At 39.8% G+C, this 17,155-nt stretch overlaps 1 protein-coding gene across 3 annotated transcripts in view; it reads left to right on the forward strand.

Moving 5' to 3' along the window:
• Window positions 1-1,048: 1,048 nt before the first annotated feature.
• Window positions 1,049-17,155, forward strand: part of EPHA4 (EPH receptor A4) — a 166,522-nt gene continuing 150,415 nt past the window's right edge. For all 3 annotated transcript variants that reach the window (XM_027873555.1, XM_027873556.1, XM_027873557.1), the window contains exons 1-3: window positions 1,049-1,174; window positions 4,233-4,300; window positions 8,779-9,442. In XM_027873555.1, coding sequence (XP_027729356.1) covers window positions 1,084-1,174; window positions 4,233-4,300; window positions 8,779-9,442 — 823 coding nt within the window. In that variant the 5' untranslated portion in view covers window positions 1,049-1,083. The remainder of the gene's footprint in view (window positions 1,175-4,232; window positions 4,301-8,778; window positions 9,443-17,155) is intronic.

The raw sequence follows: 17,155 nt of genomic DNA on the forward strand, positions 1-17,155 counted from the left end.
CGCTGACTTTCCTCTCTGTATGTTCTGATTTCATTTCCCTGGAACTTCACCTGAGAAACGGAGGTGAGAGGGGCCAGCGCTGCTGGTGATAGTCTGTTTTCTGACTATGCATCTTTGTTTTTACCCCTCTATTCATCTATTCACCCTGAAGCCCCCCTCCCGCCCGCTGCACCCTATTATCGATGCCTAGAGGGGAATTGTCTTCTCGGTTTCTGACGCTTTCCTTAACTAATTGGATGAGATGGAGATCAGCATCTCCACCTAGAAGAGAAAAGGATGTGGGGGGAGGGGACTGGAGGGAGGTAGGGAGAAGGGAGTCTTTTATTGATTTGCAAAGGAGAGGTGAGAATTGTCTGGGTACCCCTTAACTCCCCACAAGACTAAGGCTGTCTTAAACTCGGCAAATTGAAAGGACCACGGTTGGAAACAGATATCAAGAAATAGCTATGCTAATTTTAAAGGGGTGGGGGTAGTGGTTGTGGTGAGAGGGCATGAAAATAGAAAACATTTTTTTCAGGGACCTCATCTCATTGATGGAAGGGGGGTCCCCACTCGTCTTCCTCTTCAGTTAAAAATCCATTTTCAAAATCAACAGCTCCCTTTTCCCCTACTCTCGGGGTTTTGACTCCTATTTCAGGTACTTAGTGAGTGAGGATCCAGGAGATGAAGAATCTTAATGATGCCCCCCCGCCCCCAGCCTTTTATTTATTTTCCGTCACTTTCAGCCTCAGGCTGGAACTCACTCTGGCTCCAGCCAGAGGACAGGATTGATACTCCAGAGTAGAGAAGGAACCCCGGAGGCGGAGAGCCCCCAACACACCAGCATCTCCCTCTGCAGAGACAACCACCCGGCAAAATGCAGAAGCGGGAGGAAACCCGAGAAGTGCGGACTTCAAGCAGCAGGCCGGGGCGGAGACAAAGCGGCGCGATCTCCTTCGCGATTGGCCCACCGCTTCAGACTGGCGGCCTGACGTCACTGTTCTCCTCCTCCTTGGCAATGTCTACAGCCCGCTGCACTCCTAACTTAAGCATTTATTCCACTGGGATAGAAGAGGCAGGAGCGGCGCTGGCATCGACAAAATCATGGCTGGGATTTTCTATTTCATCCTCTTTTCGTTTCTGTTTGGGATTTGCAATGGTGTCACCGGTTCTAGGATATATCCCGCCAACGAAGGTAAGGGTTCGTTGGGTGCGCGCGCTGAGGACGGACGGGAGGAGAGACGATGGTTTACCCGGTTATTGCGGAGATCCTAGATCCGGGGTCCGAGTGTGCGCCATCCTCCTGGCTGTATGGGATGGGCCGGGGTGGTGCAAGCCGGAGAAGAGGAAGGACGGTGGGATTGGGGCAACCCAGGTGGGCGCCGCCGGTGCCGCGGTGGGTGCATGCTGCAAGTCTGCACAAGTTTGGTGAGAGGGGCCAAAGTTCATTAGCATCCTCGGGCCAGTGTCTCTAGAGGACTGGACAGGGCACGGGCACCGTAGAGCGGTGTAACCCAACACCACGCAGATCCTAGGAGAGTGTTCTGCAAAGGATCGCGAGTTAGTGGTGGGCGAGAGATGCACGTCCAGCGGCTGGAGAGGGGTGGGGTGGGGGAATTCTGTTTCTTCTGAGACTTCATCCCTTGCTCTTGGAGTCTTAAAGTTTTGGTTTTTTTTTCCCCTCTCTGAGCTATTTTTTTTTTCTTTCTTTCGTATTTTTTTTTTAAACTCGAGAAATAAGGCTGTGGGGTTGCAGCAGGACGGCGGCAGCTGCGCCAGCCATAGGATGTTAGTGACCTGATTTTTCAGGGATGTGCCTCTCAGACGGTGGGTTCCCTCTACACTCCTGGATGCGCTCCTGGCACTGGCGGTCCGGGGGCTTTCTCCTTCCTCCGCTAAAATAATCCTTACTGCTCTCGGGGAAGGAAAAGCAAGTTGGAATCCAACAGATTGTAGGGTTTCTTTTTGCGGCCCTCCCTTGCGAGCGTCCCTGGAGGTGGCGTCTTAGTTCCAAAAGAAAGGCTGTAGAGAGCTAGGGACGGAGCTCTTTCTCCGCTCATTCTCAGCGCGTCTGGAGCGAGCGCATCTGTGCTGTCCGAGAAACTGGGTTAATTTATTAGGATGGTTCCCCAACCAGGGAGGCAATAGAGAGGTGTGTGTGTGTGTGTGTGTGCGTGTGTGTGTGCGCGCGCGCGCGCGCGCGTGCTATCATTTATCGATCCATCGATCGATCTCTAATCTATGCATTCTGATCCAATCTATCATTTTCTGTGTACGAAGGGAGAGGGGGGCTGAAAAACAACGTAGTCCCAGAGACCTAATGCAGAAGTAGGTGGATGCCCAGAACTAGAGAGGCTGGAGATCAGAAACATACACACCTGACTACAGAGAAAGACTGTCTATGAGGGAGAAAAGATGTTTCTATCTCATCGCCGTCCCCTGGATCACCCAGGGCCTACTTTCCTCAGCTATCTTGTCAGGTGTGGAAGGCGGCAGATAACCATCAGGCCTTGTGAGCTCCCTCTGCTACTTGGTGAACTTGATAGTTCGTCCCAGGAGACGCCAGTATTCCCGTATGTCACCAAACGCAGAGTCCCTTTCCTCTCTTTGCTTTCTTTTCTTTTCTGTTTGCTTGTTTGTTTATTTATTGGTAGGGGAAAGGAAAGGGAGCCATGGGACTAGGGGTGGCTAGAAAATCTAACTTGGAACTGGGGTGAAATAGCTGTAGCCAAAACCCACCGACGTAGCTGCAGTAGGGAGAAACCAGGATGTCTCCTCCCTCTCTAACTACCCCCCTTATTTTTTTCAATAAATTCATTTTGTTGCTTCTTTTGATTCTCATCACGTTTCCTTTTCTCCCTTTTTACCCTCCCCCCTTTTTTTGTAAATTGGGTCGCATTGTTCCCTTTGTTTCCCTAATCCACCTTACATTAATCCAAATGGATGTAGCATGCTTTTCTCTTGGGAGAGAAGAAAGATATGGAGGTGGGGGAAGGGTGGAGGGAGATCTAGGTGCTGGGGTTGGGGGTGGGACTGGGGAGATGGCAGTTACATTTTAAAATAATCCACAGATCAAAGATATTTCAATCCCTCCATAGGAAGAAATGGAGGAGGAATACTGATTATAATTAGATGGATTGGGAAGGGGGGACTACTGGGGAGGGAAGAATTCAAGATAATGAGAAGGGGGCGGTGTTGGAGTGAGGAAGGATTCATCATACCCATTCCGGAGAATTGTTACCCCTCACCCCATTCTAGATGGCCTTGATGATCAAGTTAATATGTCATTGATTCATTTTTAGTGGATCTTTGGGCCTCCAGATCATCAGGGACGGTGGGAAAGGGAATGGAGATAGATGATTGGGAATTCATTTGGATTCTTTCAATGTCATAAAGGTAAATGACCTTAGCTGTTCCCAAAAAAGGACGTCTTTCATACTTCTGTGGTCTCATAGCGCCCTGGTTTGCAGTTCCGAGTTAAGGTGAAAGAAGCACATCAAATTCATTAGATACTACTGTATATACCTAAAATTCAAAACTCTAATACTCTTCAGAGGTGTGAAAGACAAAACAAAGGCAGTAACACCAAACCATCTCCACCAAAAGACCATAGACTATGTTATTCTCCATACTTGGCAATGATTCTGGAACACATCAGGCATCTTTCCTTTGAAACTTTGCTATTTTTAAAAATCAGCTTATCCCACATTCGTGCCATATAGTTTTAGTTGTGATAAGCAGAAAAGGAGGATAGAAGGAAAAAACAACACCAAAAAAAAAAAAAAGAACCTTTAGTCTTTTATGATCCTTGAGGGAATCGAATAAAGAATTCAGTTATGACTTTGCCCCGTAGTTAGGTCATATAGTCACCTGAAACTTGTGAAAATAAGTATAATTCCATCCAATGCCACTCATAGATATCTGAATATTTTACTCTGGAGCTTAATTGCTCCAGATTATCATCTCATTTTATTTTGAATTCTGCATTTATCTTCAAAACCAAGTAGATTAACAGAGTCCTTGGAAGGAATGTTAACTGCTAGGCAAGTTAAATAAATAAAAACCTGCAGATTTAAAGGGGAGAGAAGATCAAGTGAATAATGATTATTTACATAAGTGAAACAAAGTTTGGGTTTAGATCAGAGTTGGATGTGCTTACTCTGCTCACATATGGAAATGCTCAAGCAAATAGTTTCTGTAGTATTGGCTTTTAGTGATTGGAAATTAATCTATTTTGCTTTGTTTTTCTGCAGTTACCTTATTGGATTCCAGATCGGTTCAGGGAGAGCTTGGGTGGATAGCCAGCCCTTTGGAAGGAGGGGTAAGTTCTGAATGGTGAGCTGATCAAAAGAGGGTTTTTTTTTTGTTTTTTGTTTTTTTTTTTTAAAGAGTGATTAGTAAGTTTCTGGAGAGTCCTAATGGCCCGATTATTGTTGATTGTGGTGAGGAGGTCAGATTTCCTCCATGGCCTATGAAGTGAATTAGGCTTTGTTGGAGAAATCCTATACTCCCTTTGGATAACTCTGTCATGGAAGAACGAGAAACCAAAAGGGCAGAAAGGGGTTTCAAAATTAGGAGATTGGTTGAGGCATGGACTTAGATTCCTATTTAAAACTAAAATACCGACAAGAAACATGATCTGGGGACCAAACTGGAATCTATGCCTATTTCTGTTACAGCCAAGGAAGACCTTACAGGGGTTAACTTTGGAGCAATTGTTATTTCCAGATTTTTAAAAATGAATAAATAAAGATAGAGGAGGGAGAAGGCAGGTCTTACTGCATGAAAGCAGGTCCAATTCTGAGGATACACATTGTCAAAGCCTCATGCCTCCAATCATTGGTGTTTTCCTCTGTACTCTGTGGGAAAGCCATCTGATCTCATGCCAGTTTCATCACTTGTCTTCAACAGAAACAACCCAAAAGGTTGGGTTTGTGCATTGCATTTGGTGAATGTGGAAAGTTAGAAAATTTCTAATCTAAGGTCGGAGGGGTTGTTGGGATGGCTGGTTAAGTAGGAGAGACCTCATCTTTGGTGCAAATATTTCACTGTTTATTTGTCTCAGTATATGTAGCACTTGCCGATCACTGCCTGCATCTGAAGATGTAAGAAATGAAAAGAGGCAAATGGCAACTTTTCTCCTCCTTCCCCATCCCCCCTTAATTATTAAACCTAGGAAATAGTCTTTGAAATATGTCAGCATTGTGCATCTTGCTCCTGCTCTCAAATCCTTTAGAAATTAAACAAATGACCCTGCCTTACACTCTTAGTGTTCTAAGATTCGCTGATTGAAAATAATGGGGTTGCAAGATTAAGAGGCTTTACTAAGCAAAATACAAGAACTAGTCCCCAGTATGGTGCCACACACCCTTGAGCTGAATAAACACTTGAGTGATTTATAAGGAAAAAGATTTATAGGAGCTATTGCAGGTGAACATGTTCTTCCAAAAATAAGGCAAAGAAATGGTTAGTAGAGCTGAAGAAATTTTAGGCTGCTTTATAAAGGCCCTTATTCTAGCAGAAATTTGACTTGTCCATCTGAGGCAAATAAAAATGAGATATTACTTTGCCTTGTTTTTTTTTTTAATTTTGTTTTGTTTTTTGCCTGAACTTGAGTGCAATTTTCTGTAGTTTTCGTGTTGAAAAATACCAGACTGGCCTCGAAACCATTTTTTTTAAAGGGATGCTGTGATTGGCAGGTCTCTGGCAGTGTAGACAGGCTGTATTCATTGTTGATTGTAGGCAATTGCCCTCATCCTTTGACAGTGGAGAAAGGTACAGCTTTATCTCAGTGAGAGTCAGGCTTCTTGTTAATCCTATACCCTGGAAAGGTCATTGATTCACACAGGATTTCATGGCTGCACCAAGGGTACTTCTCAGTAGATTAAAATATATGAGAACTATCAGTAAAATTGAAGATGGAATGTGTCAGTGAATTATTAATCATGTTCACTTGCCAGATTTTCCTTATTGAAAGCTATTCTCCAGTTTGACTAAGGAATGCCTACAATTTTACGTTGGACCTGACATTTCACTAAATCCCTATACATGTGGCCTACTTTAATCAAGTTAGTGACAAATTTTAGAGCCTACTCTACAGCCTGTCTGGTTCTTTGCAAGTTTATATTGCAAATTAACATATTCTCAATTTTTCTTTTCCAGAATTGTTGAAAGAGCAGCCTGGTCAGTTTTTATAGACAGAAAACTTTTTTTTTAACTATGATAGTTTATTTATTTATGTATTGGAAGCTATTGCTGGATAAATGTATATACTGCAGAACTATCTTATGGGTGTATTGTAGATAATTCTTTACATGTCTGACATTATTATGTTATGAGATGGTGGGGGTAAAACGTATGAATTATATACCACTACCTATTCCCAAATACAGGATAGCTCTAGTACAATTAATATTCTGAGTTATAAACTTAATTTACTACTTTCTCTAAATTTCATAGTTGAAAAAGTTTAATGCCTCGAAGTTCAAGTAAGGGTTGAATTGGATGTTAAAGCTAAGTCTCTCTTTTTTTTTAAACTGCTTATCATACGTAATGATATGACAATTTTAAAGTGCTATATAAAGTAATATAAAGTCAGGAATTATTATTATTGTTATTATTTATAATATGTGATATCTTTTTTTGGTTGGGAATCTGAAATATTGTTACCTTGGGATGATAGTTACAATCATAGAGGGAAAATTGATTGATTTTTGTTAATAACAACACATTTTGGAAAAGACACCAAGCAAATCATCATAGATCATGGGAGACTCCTTATTCTCTCACACCTTTATCCATGAGACCAATCCTACAGAACCTAATCTCCATGGCATCCTTTTAACACAGAACTTCATTCAGGAGCAATTCTCATTGAAAAGAGCTGACCATTCGTGGTATTGCTCTGTATACCCTAGGATGCAGTGAATGGGAAGTTTTGTCAGTGGTTCAGTTAATTTGAGCTATGTAGTTAGTCAGGCAGGAAGCATCAGTGGAAAAAGCCCACTTTGGGGCTTTAGATATCCTGTTTCATACTGTGTAGACAAAACCTATGTGTCTCAGTTTAGATTAGGATATTCCCTTTCCACTGAGATGGAATAACTTAGTGAATATTTTTTTGGGGGAAGATTATATATTGGATTCATCAACTATTTTCCCAAATAAAGGAAATTATTGCAATTGCTTGCTAATTAGAAGGAAGAAAATAAATTTTGATTCATACTGCATACTTACTTCATCCCTGGCCCTAGTCCCCCTAATCCAACTTTCTCAATGGTAGCAGATAAAATAAAGAATTTACATATTATGAACTCTCTCATGTATAGCTAATTTATTTACTCCACTACTAATATTCAATAGTATCTCTGGGGATGCCTCTGGAAGATGTGTAATAATTTTATATAATTCTTTGAGCAAAATGAAGGTTTAAGTGGAACTATTATGTAACACACATTTTTAAGTCACCTTTTTTCCTTCTAGTGATATTCCTCTGTTGCTACTCTGGCAGATTTATGTCAGATCTATGGAAAATCAGTAGATTGGATGTTAATGGATGATGGGATGGACAACCATCTCATGGCTTTGCCAGCCTATTACACTTTCAAACCTATCCTGATATAGGGAGGGACATCTTTAACAAGTGACAAGGGAAGTGTGTGGTCCAATGGAAAGAACCTTAGCTCTGAAGTCAAAGAACCTGAGTGCAGATCCCACCTCCAATAGGACCTGTGTGATCGTGGACAAGTCATTTCCTGAGCCTCAGTTTCCTCATCCATGAATTGAAGGGATTGAACTATATGGTCTCTAGATCTGTAGTCCTTTGAATAACAAATAGGGCCAAGCATATTTTCCAGGCACGTCAAATTCAGCCTGCATGTCACGGCTCCCACTCCTGTTAAATTTTCTCATTCTGGTGACATAATTTCCATCTGCTAGTTTATTTTCCACTCTTCAAGGCAGATTTAGAATGAAACAAAATGGGTTCAGTGCCATATTCCTTACTTAAAACTTTTGGATTTCTGAAATTTCAAAAGGAATAAACAAACATACATGATGATTATAGAACAAATGGTTTTAACGTTAGAGCTGCCATTGCAAATGGCCCCATATCTGGTATTCTTGGCTTTACTGTTGACTGTCCATTTTCTCGGGATTACTTGAGATCACAGAATGGTGTGAATGTGTGTGTGTGTGTGTGTGTGTGTGTGTGTGTGTTTCTTTTTAAAGAACAGGGATTGTGCCAACAAGAAAGACTGACATTTTTTAGGTATTAGGGAGCAAAGTTCTGACAGGAGTTATACTAATTAACTGATAATTGTCTTCCTTTGGCAAGCTACACTCTTCCTGTCCTTAATTTGCAGGTCTCTGCTCAATTGTTGAAACAATACACATTACTGGGTTTTCATTTATAAGCAAATTTGAACTGTTGCCACTTCCAATTGAGGCTGTTGTAATAGGTGAACTGGAGGCTGTTAGACCACCAGAAATAGCTGTGGAGAACTCACAGACAATCAACTCACCATAAATGGGATTACCTGAATCTTTGGCTCTTATTCAAGAAATAGAACAGATGAAATAATGCTTAGCCACCAAGATATCTTATAATTGATTATGATTGTGTTTCTCCTAAGAGACCTCTATAGTTGGATTTTGTATTTCTCAGGTTTTGTATACTCATCTTTTAGTAGTTCTGATGTTGGAAACAAACAAAATTAGGGCCTTACCAGAGGAAGAAAGAATTATCAAGTAATGCTTTGATGCAAATTTTCATTGGGTTTATTTCTCTTTGGATATTCACAGTGGGAAGAAGTGAGCATTATGGATGAGAAAAACACTCCGATCCGTACTTACCAAGTCTGCAATGTGATGGAGTCCAGCCAAAACAACTGGTTACGAACTGATTGGATTCCCCGGGAAGGGGCTCAGAGGGTATATATTGAGATTAAATTCACACTGAGGGACTGCAATAGTCTACCAGGAGTTATGGGAACTTGCAAAGAGACTTTTAACTTATACTACTACGAATCCAACAATGACAAAGAGCGCTTCATCAGAGAAAGCCAGTTTGCCAAGATTGACACCATTGCTGCTGATGAGAGCTTCACCCAAGTGGACATTGGTGATAGAATCATGAAGTTGAACACTGAGATAAGAGATGTGGGACCATTGAGCAAGAAAGGGTTCTACTTGGCTTTTCAGGATGTCGGAGCTTGCATTGCCCTAGTATCTGTTCGAGTTTTCTATAAGAAGTGTCCATTGACAGTTCGCAATCTGGCTCAATTTCCAGACACCATCACTGGGGCTGATACGTCCTCGCTAGTGGAAGTTCGAGGCTCCTGTGTCAACAACTCAGAAGAGAAGGATGTGCCAAAAATGTATTGTGGGGCAGATGGTGAATGGCTGGTACCCATTGGCAACTGTCTATGCAATGCTGGGCATGAAGAAAGAAATGGAGAATGCCAAGGTAGGAACAGCCATATTGTACTTTTCATTAGGGCTTAGTGCACATAATTAAATCAGAGATGAGACTAAATGGAGTAAAGCCAGTAATTAGCAGCCCCTGTGGGATGCAATGGGACAGAGGGGTCTAATGAGCAAGTCCAAAAGCTCCAGGTGGCAAGGCTAAGACGTTTATAATTCTGACAAAACAAATGATCTTGCTATAATCAGCAGAAGGTCAAACACATTTGCTAACAGGCTCTTAGATCCGAACTGGCTTGATGTATCCTGTGCAATTTAAATGAACCCACTGAAGCAATAGATACACTTGACTGATCCTCACTTAAAGAGAGAGGGCACTCATATCTTGAGCGATAGTTTTCCTAGTAGGAATGTTTGGTAAAATAGGAAAGCACCAACATTTGTGTAGCCATGTGTTAATATGTGGGTAGAGTCAACATGATGAGATGATTGGGTCGTTCCAATCCAACCAGCTCAGTTGATGAAAATGGATCCACTGTGAGCAACTTGTCCATTATCACTGTGTCCCTGTCCATCTTTGGACAAATGGGCCACAAACTGGTATGGCTGTTTCTCTCAGGCACACTAACTTCCACTATGCACAAATAGACACCACTCCAAGTAAAATTAATTTTGACATAAACCCTCTTTATGTCCCTTAGGAGGTGGTACAAAGTTGGTAAGAGCTCTTTGATTTGATTTGTGGTCACAGGCAGCAAATTGTGATTTATTTCGATTGCTTTAGTCTTCTAAGAAGTCTAAGCAGTTTATCTCATTAATGACTAATGGCCATTTTGTTGAGTAATTTGTGTGTGTAGCTTATTGCTACCTCTTTTTTGTGTAACTTTCTGTTTCAAATAGAAGACTGATTGTATGTATGTGTGTATACATACATATGTGTGTATATATTTACATAAACATAAATATATATGTGTGTATATTTTATGTGTTTATATATATGTATATATATCCTATTTGTAGTTATTGTGCTTCTGTGATAGGGACTAAAAATTCCATTTATAATACCCTCTGGGTCTGTGCATTAACAGGAATAAAAGGTTACTGAAAAGACAAAATTATCCAATGCTTTCCTAAATTGATTTTTTTTAAAATGTAGCAATGATTTTTATTTTTGTTATCTTTATTACTGATATGAGGACCAAACAGTTCCAGTCTAACATAACTTAGAATTGAACCCCTACGTGGCTTATCAGATTTTGAATTGCTGAGTGATAAATGGAATTGCCACATGTTCATCTGATTTGGTCATTAGGGTGACTAAGACAGCTGATTGCCGAATGACTGTTCAGACCTTTTAACTAACTTAAAGGAAAGAATTGATCAACTGGGTAGCACTCCAATTGATTGAAAGACAGCCCATATTTATGGCTTTTTTAAAAAGGATTCTGTTGGATCATAGAAACCATTGAATTTGACTTTCATAGTTCATAGTAGTTGATGAAGTATTTGAAAAGGAGTTTTAATGGCAGCTTTCCTGAGGTGTTGCTAGTTTTTCTTTTGGGGGAGGTAACTATTTTCAGCTCTTGTTTAATTTCATTATAAAATAACGACAAAAGTTGTCTGTCAACTGTTCCTGCAGACCCAGTGTAAGAAAGTAATTTGCATTTAAACATCACACTTGAAATGCCTTTAAAACCTTAATTCTTGGCATTTCATTGTTTTGCCCTTGAGTTAATAACCACTATTTAACCTATGCCACCTTGCAAACTTGTGATTCTTTCTGGCATTCTGATGAGAAAATACATAAGCATATCTTACAGGCAACTAAATCATGATGGCGGCAAAAATTGAAAAACACAGTGAAGTGACAGGACATCGTATTTAGAGTAAATTATTCTGTCTTGTGGATTTCTGCAAGACAGCAACTTACACATCTCTTCATGTCAAGGACCGTTGAAAACACTGTTGGCTTCTGGTTCCTGCTAAATGCTCACTCTTTGAGCATTAGTAATTCTTAGTGTATCCAAAGTCATTGATTTTCAGTTGTTGCAGAGTTCAATAACTCATACTTGCTATGTGTGAGAGTTCCTGACATTTTTACAACTCAAATTAGGGGGGAAAGAGAAAGAGATGGAAAGGAAAGTGAATGGAAAGGTAATCAACCTATTTAGTGGTTTTTTTTTTAATGGAAATAATCATGGGAATTTAGAAGGGAGGAGGCAGAATAAAATGCCACCTAGTAGAAGGTCCATGAGGAGCAGTTGAGTGAGTCAGATGCAGTCCATTTCCTGAGTGAACTGGTTTTAGCTTAAGAAACTTCTATTCATTGGTTGATAGTGGAGGTAGGTTGAGTGATTTTAGAATGAATGAATATATGGAGAATTTTTCAGAGATTTTATTTATACCTTCATAGAACTTTAGTCGGAAAGACTGGTCTTGCCTGGTCTTTCTCCAATATTTTCTACCTCTTATCTTCTGCTGCAGGGTTTCTATATCCCCAGCCCCTATCCAGTAATAATCTGTGATGAAGTCATGGGTATCAGAGAGGAAAAACTTAAATGACAAAGAATTCCTCCAATGCTAAAATAACGTGTGACTCTTTTCACATGACTTAAGACAGTTTAAAAAAAAATCAATGGAAATAAAAATTATTCCCTTCCATGGTTATTGTGGTTTCATTTTTATCATAATCTGTATCCCAAATTCATAGCTATTTGCCTGGACACTGGGTGAGGGGCAGAGTACTTTATAGTAGTATTGCTTTCTAATACTAGGGCTATAGTCCTACCAAAAGAAGTTAAACATTTGAATCTTATATTCCTCTTAAATTATGTTGGATCAAGTTCTACTCATTTCTTGATGCCTTAGAAAGAACATTTTCTATTGGGTGAGATGAGTTGGGTTGGGGGCTGGGCAAGAGAGAATCTGGGTGAAAAAAGCTTAAGCCTAAGAAAGCCGATAGAGCAGAGTCCTGGTAGAGGTTTCAGAACTCTGGGAGCAGGTTCCGCCCCAATTGTTTTTTCAATGGGTCTACTGTGGCAGGATAAATACAAGAGAAGGGGAAAGGTCACCTGCTTCCTCATCCATCTTCCTTGGGTGCTTGGAGGTCAGAGCTAAGATTGATTAAGATCTTAAATGTTTGACAAAGGATTGGTGGACAAAAATGGCCATGTGGCTGGGGGCCTGTGGTGTCCTGTTGTTTGAGATCTAACCCTGGTCATCTGGTGGAGTCTTCAAGGGACCTTGGGGACAGAACTACATTTCCTCTTGCCGTTCTTACCTACAAGTAGTACATGCTAACGGAGGCCAAGAACGAAGAGGCATGTCAAAAGTTTAGAAGGTGACTGTTGCTTTGCCCCCCAGAGCAGCTGCAAGTTCATTCTAGCTTTTGCTCTGAAATAACATTTTCTGAAATGATTTTGTTCACTTGCACTGAGACAACAAAGGCTGTTAAGTAACTCTTCTGCCCTCTCAAGCAGAGTGTATGGCTGGAGTTAGGAGTTTGAACTTGTGGAAGGAGGCTTGGTACTGAGGAGAATTGTTCTGCTGAGACCTTGTCATACTGTCCAAAAAGGAGAAAGAAATCCACCTTAACTGTTCCTCATCTTTTTTCCCCCCCTGAGGAAATGTTACAGATGTTTTACTGTGATTTTTCATTACTTCAGAAATATTAAGCAGTTCTATTAGGGGGTGTGGGAATTGGAGGAAAGGAGACTTTTTATTTATTTATTTTTGGCAAAGTTTATAAACTGAGAAGTTAATTCCAAGATGCATAAATATTTACTCTTTTTAGTTTCTAAAACATTAATAAACTATATTTTAGGAGAAGCTTCATGAAGAATACTGGCAGCAGACTAGGAAATTCCCTTATATAGTGACTATCTGAAAGCCAAAATGATTACAATTTTGAGGTAAAGTCAACTTGGATAGAAATTTAACCTTACTTTAAATGCATCATTTATGGGACCTGTTTTGCATCTATTTACATACGTGTTTTGTTTTGTTTTTCAGGGGGAGGTGGGAAATATATTTTATTTAAAATCTTTTTTTTAAAAATAGAGGAAAAATAAAGAAAGGACAAACAGACACATCCTAACAGTTAAAAATGTCTCTATGTTTCTAAAACTGAACATTTCAATTTTATACTCTTTTACTCAAGTGAAATCAATATCAAGAAAATGAATACTTTATTTTTCCTAATACACTATGGTGGGCTTTAGGAGAAGGACTAGTGAGAAAGTATTTAATATGTAGTTCATTCAGAGAGCTTATCCTTACTATTTTTTGAAAATTTTCTTTTACTTTTGATAAGTGTCCTTAGGAAGCAATCACTTGAACAGCATAGTTGCTTTTATCTCAGAGGCTTTGAAACTTACCTATGATCGTTGAAAGGAGAATTTCATTTTATATCAGAAGGGCAGGGTTTAATTATGATCCTTTTCTTCTCCTCTGTTATGCCTTTTCTCTTCTGCTTGTGACCAGATTTTTGCGGGACTCAGGTAGTGACCTATTCTGGTCACACCAAATGTGATGTAGCCAATCTTTCTGTTAGGGAGTTTTGAGTACGCCAATTAAGATTTTCAGATTCCATCCCCCCCCAGCTTCTCTGTACCTAACAAAGAAACCCCAAACAAAATAAAACCAAAAAAAAACCCACAATGAATTAAAATATTATAGGTTGAAAAGGATTTATGTTAAAACATGAAGTAGGATTAAATTATTCAATTACAACCATACAATTTACAGACATACTAAAAGTGACTTCTTCCCCCCAAGTAGAACGTAAGCTCTTTGAGGGTAAGATCTGTTCTTATTTTGTCTTTGTATTGCTAGTGCGTAATGCTGTATTTTGCAGTTAGTAAGCATTGAATAAACTATTCCTTAGGTTGAGTTGGATTGGGATAGTGCCTTTCAGTCAAACTGACCTATTTGCTATTCCTCCCTCAATTAGCATGCACCCTCCTGCCTCTGGGTTCTTTGTCCAGGCTGGTCTCCACACCTAGAATGCCTTCCTTTGTCACCTCTGCCTATTGGAGTCCCCAGTTTCCTTTAAGCTAAGGTGCCACCTCCTACATGAGACCTATTCTGATTCTCTAGGTTGTTAGTTCTCTCCCCCGAACTCACAATTACTTTGTATTTATAGCAGGGGTAATCAGGGGGATCCCTCATTTGTTGGATTGGGGCATATTACATGAATCTGGACATGAACTTTGTCTCTTTGCAGAGAGACATGCACTTTGGTGAGGTGACATAGGAAACCCAGTGACAGGGAGTTATCCTAAACATGGTTAGAGATTGAGAATCAGAGGGGATGGAGTCTCATTGAGGAATCTTCCGCATCTGTGGCCCATAAGATTTTGTGCTTATTCTGAAGTCTTCATTGCCATATGGGGATGAGATATCCCACCTCTTCCTGGATGTCCAAGGTAATTAAATAAAGTGCTATGCAAAGGAAGACTGGGGAAAAGGTAGCATCATCTGTAAAGCGGGTCCCTTACTTTGTCACCATCATCTTTGGGGATCTTTCTATCAATTACTGGTGACCAATTAGGAGTTCCCCTCATCATTTTCACAGGATGAATGCTTTCCTAGCCTCATAGCAAAGTATAGCTTATGTCTAGCTCTATGAGAGGTGCCTCAATCTATCAAACCAGAGGTCCCTCTACCTAATACAATGCACTGCATAGAGAAGGAAGGTAATAAATACTTTTTTGGATGAATGAATGAACTTCTGAGTCACTAAAATGTTATCAAAAATGCCAGAAATAAAACAAAGCTAGTTGTATTACGGTTATTGGTGCAGCTAGGGGGAGTAGTGAGTAGAGCCCTGGACCTGAAGTTAAGAAAACTTGAATTGAAATCTGACTTCGGACACTATCTGCATGACCCTAGGAAAGTCACTTAACATTTGTCTGACTCAGTTTCCTCATTTGAAAATGGGAATAATAATAGCACCTACCTCCCAAGATTATTGTGAGGATCAAATGAGACAACATTAGCACAACACTAAAAACCTTAAAGCACTATTTAAATGCTATTATAATTATTAGTGATTTTCTAACTATACTTAGTTTGTATAGAAGAGGCTATCACCCTTCCATGCATCATGCATCTCTCTCTCTCTCCTCCTTCTCTCTCTCTCTTTTTCCCCTGTGTACATATACATACATATACATATATATACACATATATGTGTGCATGTGTATATATATGTGTGTGTGTATACACATACACACACATATATACCAATCAAGAGCTTACTGTGTCATCTTAACAAGACACATACCTCCCTCAAACAGCCAGAGTTCATGTCTAGCTCTGTGAGAGATGCTTCAGTCTAGCAAATCAGAAGTTCCTCTGCCTAGCATAATGCACTGCATACAGTAGAAGCTTAATAAATACTTTTGGATGGGTGAACTTTATATATGTATGTATATATATACACACATAAAATGTACATATATCCATACAGATACACACACACACACATATATATGTGTATGTATGAACATATACATAGAGAGAAGGGGAGGACACAGAGAGAAAGAGAGAGAGAGAAGATGTGCATGGAAGGGTGTAATAGTTTCTTCTGTACAGTATAAGTATAATCAGAAAAAGTACTAATAATTATAATAATATATGCACACACATATATAACACACATTCCTGAAATGTATATGTGTGTGTATATGCAGGGACATTGAAAGTAGGGAATGTACAGGACAACTTAATATGCTATTGACTGACTATTACATCAAACATCTCTCCTTCATGGAGTTATGCTTTGGGGTTCATGGGAAAGTGGTATATCTGAATCTGTGTAATAATAAAGAATCTCATAGAAGTATTGTGTATGTAGTTACTATATTCTTAGACCCTATAGTGCTTTCATGATGAAAGGCAAGGGACCTGTAGTATCCCTTCTTCAATGCCTAAAACTATCTACAAAGCATAGAGTTGTGGAGATTTGGCATCTCCACCTTTGAACATGTAGATGGTTCAAAGAAATCATTCAGGCTCCAGAATGGAGTTTTGGATGTAAATTATCTGGTTTTGTTGACTTCATTGATCAGATCAGAGGTATCATTGCCCATTCCCATTACACCTTCAGTACATATAGTTTAAATTTCTAATTATTTTTGCAATAGTTTTTAAATCTTCCAGTCTTGAATTAGACTTGAATTTCCATTCACTTTGTAGGTGATTAACAGCACTTTCATCAAAATGTAAATTAAAATTTGGTCATCTCTAAACTGAATATTAGAAATGGGGAAGCTTCAGAGAGAGCTTAGGATACTATTTGTTCAACTTTTATGATGTGTCCATACAATTAGACATTCTGCATATAGATTATGGCTAAGTACTATTTATCTCTGTTCAATAGCATGGTTCAATGATCTCTGATTTTTATTGCTCTTGTAAGAAAAAAATGATGAAAACAACCCTTGGCTGTACTCTTGTCTCTTTTGAGACTATCTTTTTTTCCCTCGTGGTACAAACCTTCCTGACTGCATCCCATTATGGCTGGTCTTTTGATATGTCTTTAGGGAGAGCAGGTGAAGTCACAGAATTTCATGATCCAGGAGACAATTAACACTCCCATGACTAAATGGACATTTTATGAATATTCAGACCTTGTTCAGCTCCCTGGGAAACAAAAATGCTGGTACCCCTCCTTGACCTTCCCACTGGGGCCTCCAGAAGTTTTTTGTGTGTGTGTGTGTGTGTGTGTGTGTGTGTGTGTGTGTGTGTGTGT

Source organism: Vombatus ursinus, unplaced genomic scaffold (assembly GCF_900497805.2).
Source record: "Vombatus ursinus unplaced genomic scaffold, bare-nosed wombat genome assembly UNPS02014802.1, whole genome shotgun sequence".
NCBI lineage: Eukaryota > Metazoa > Chordata > Mammalia > Diprotodontia > Vombatidae > Vombatus > Vombatus ursinus.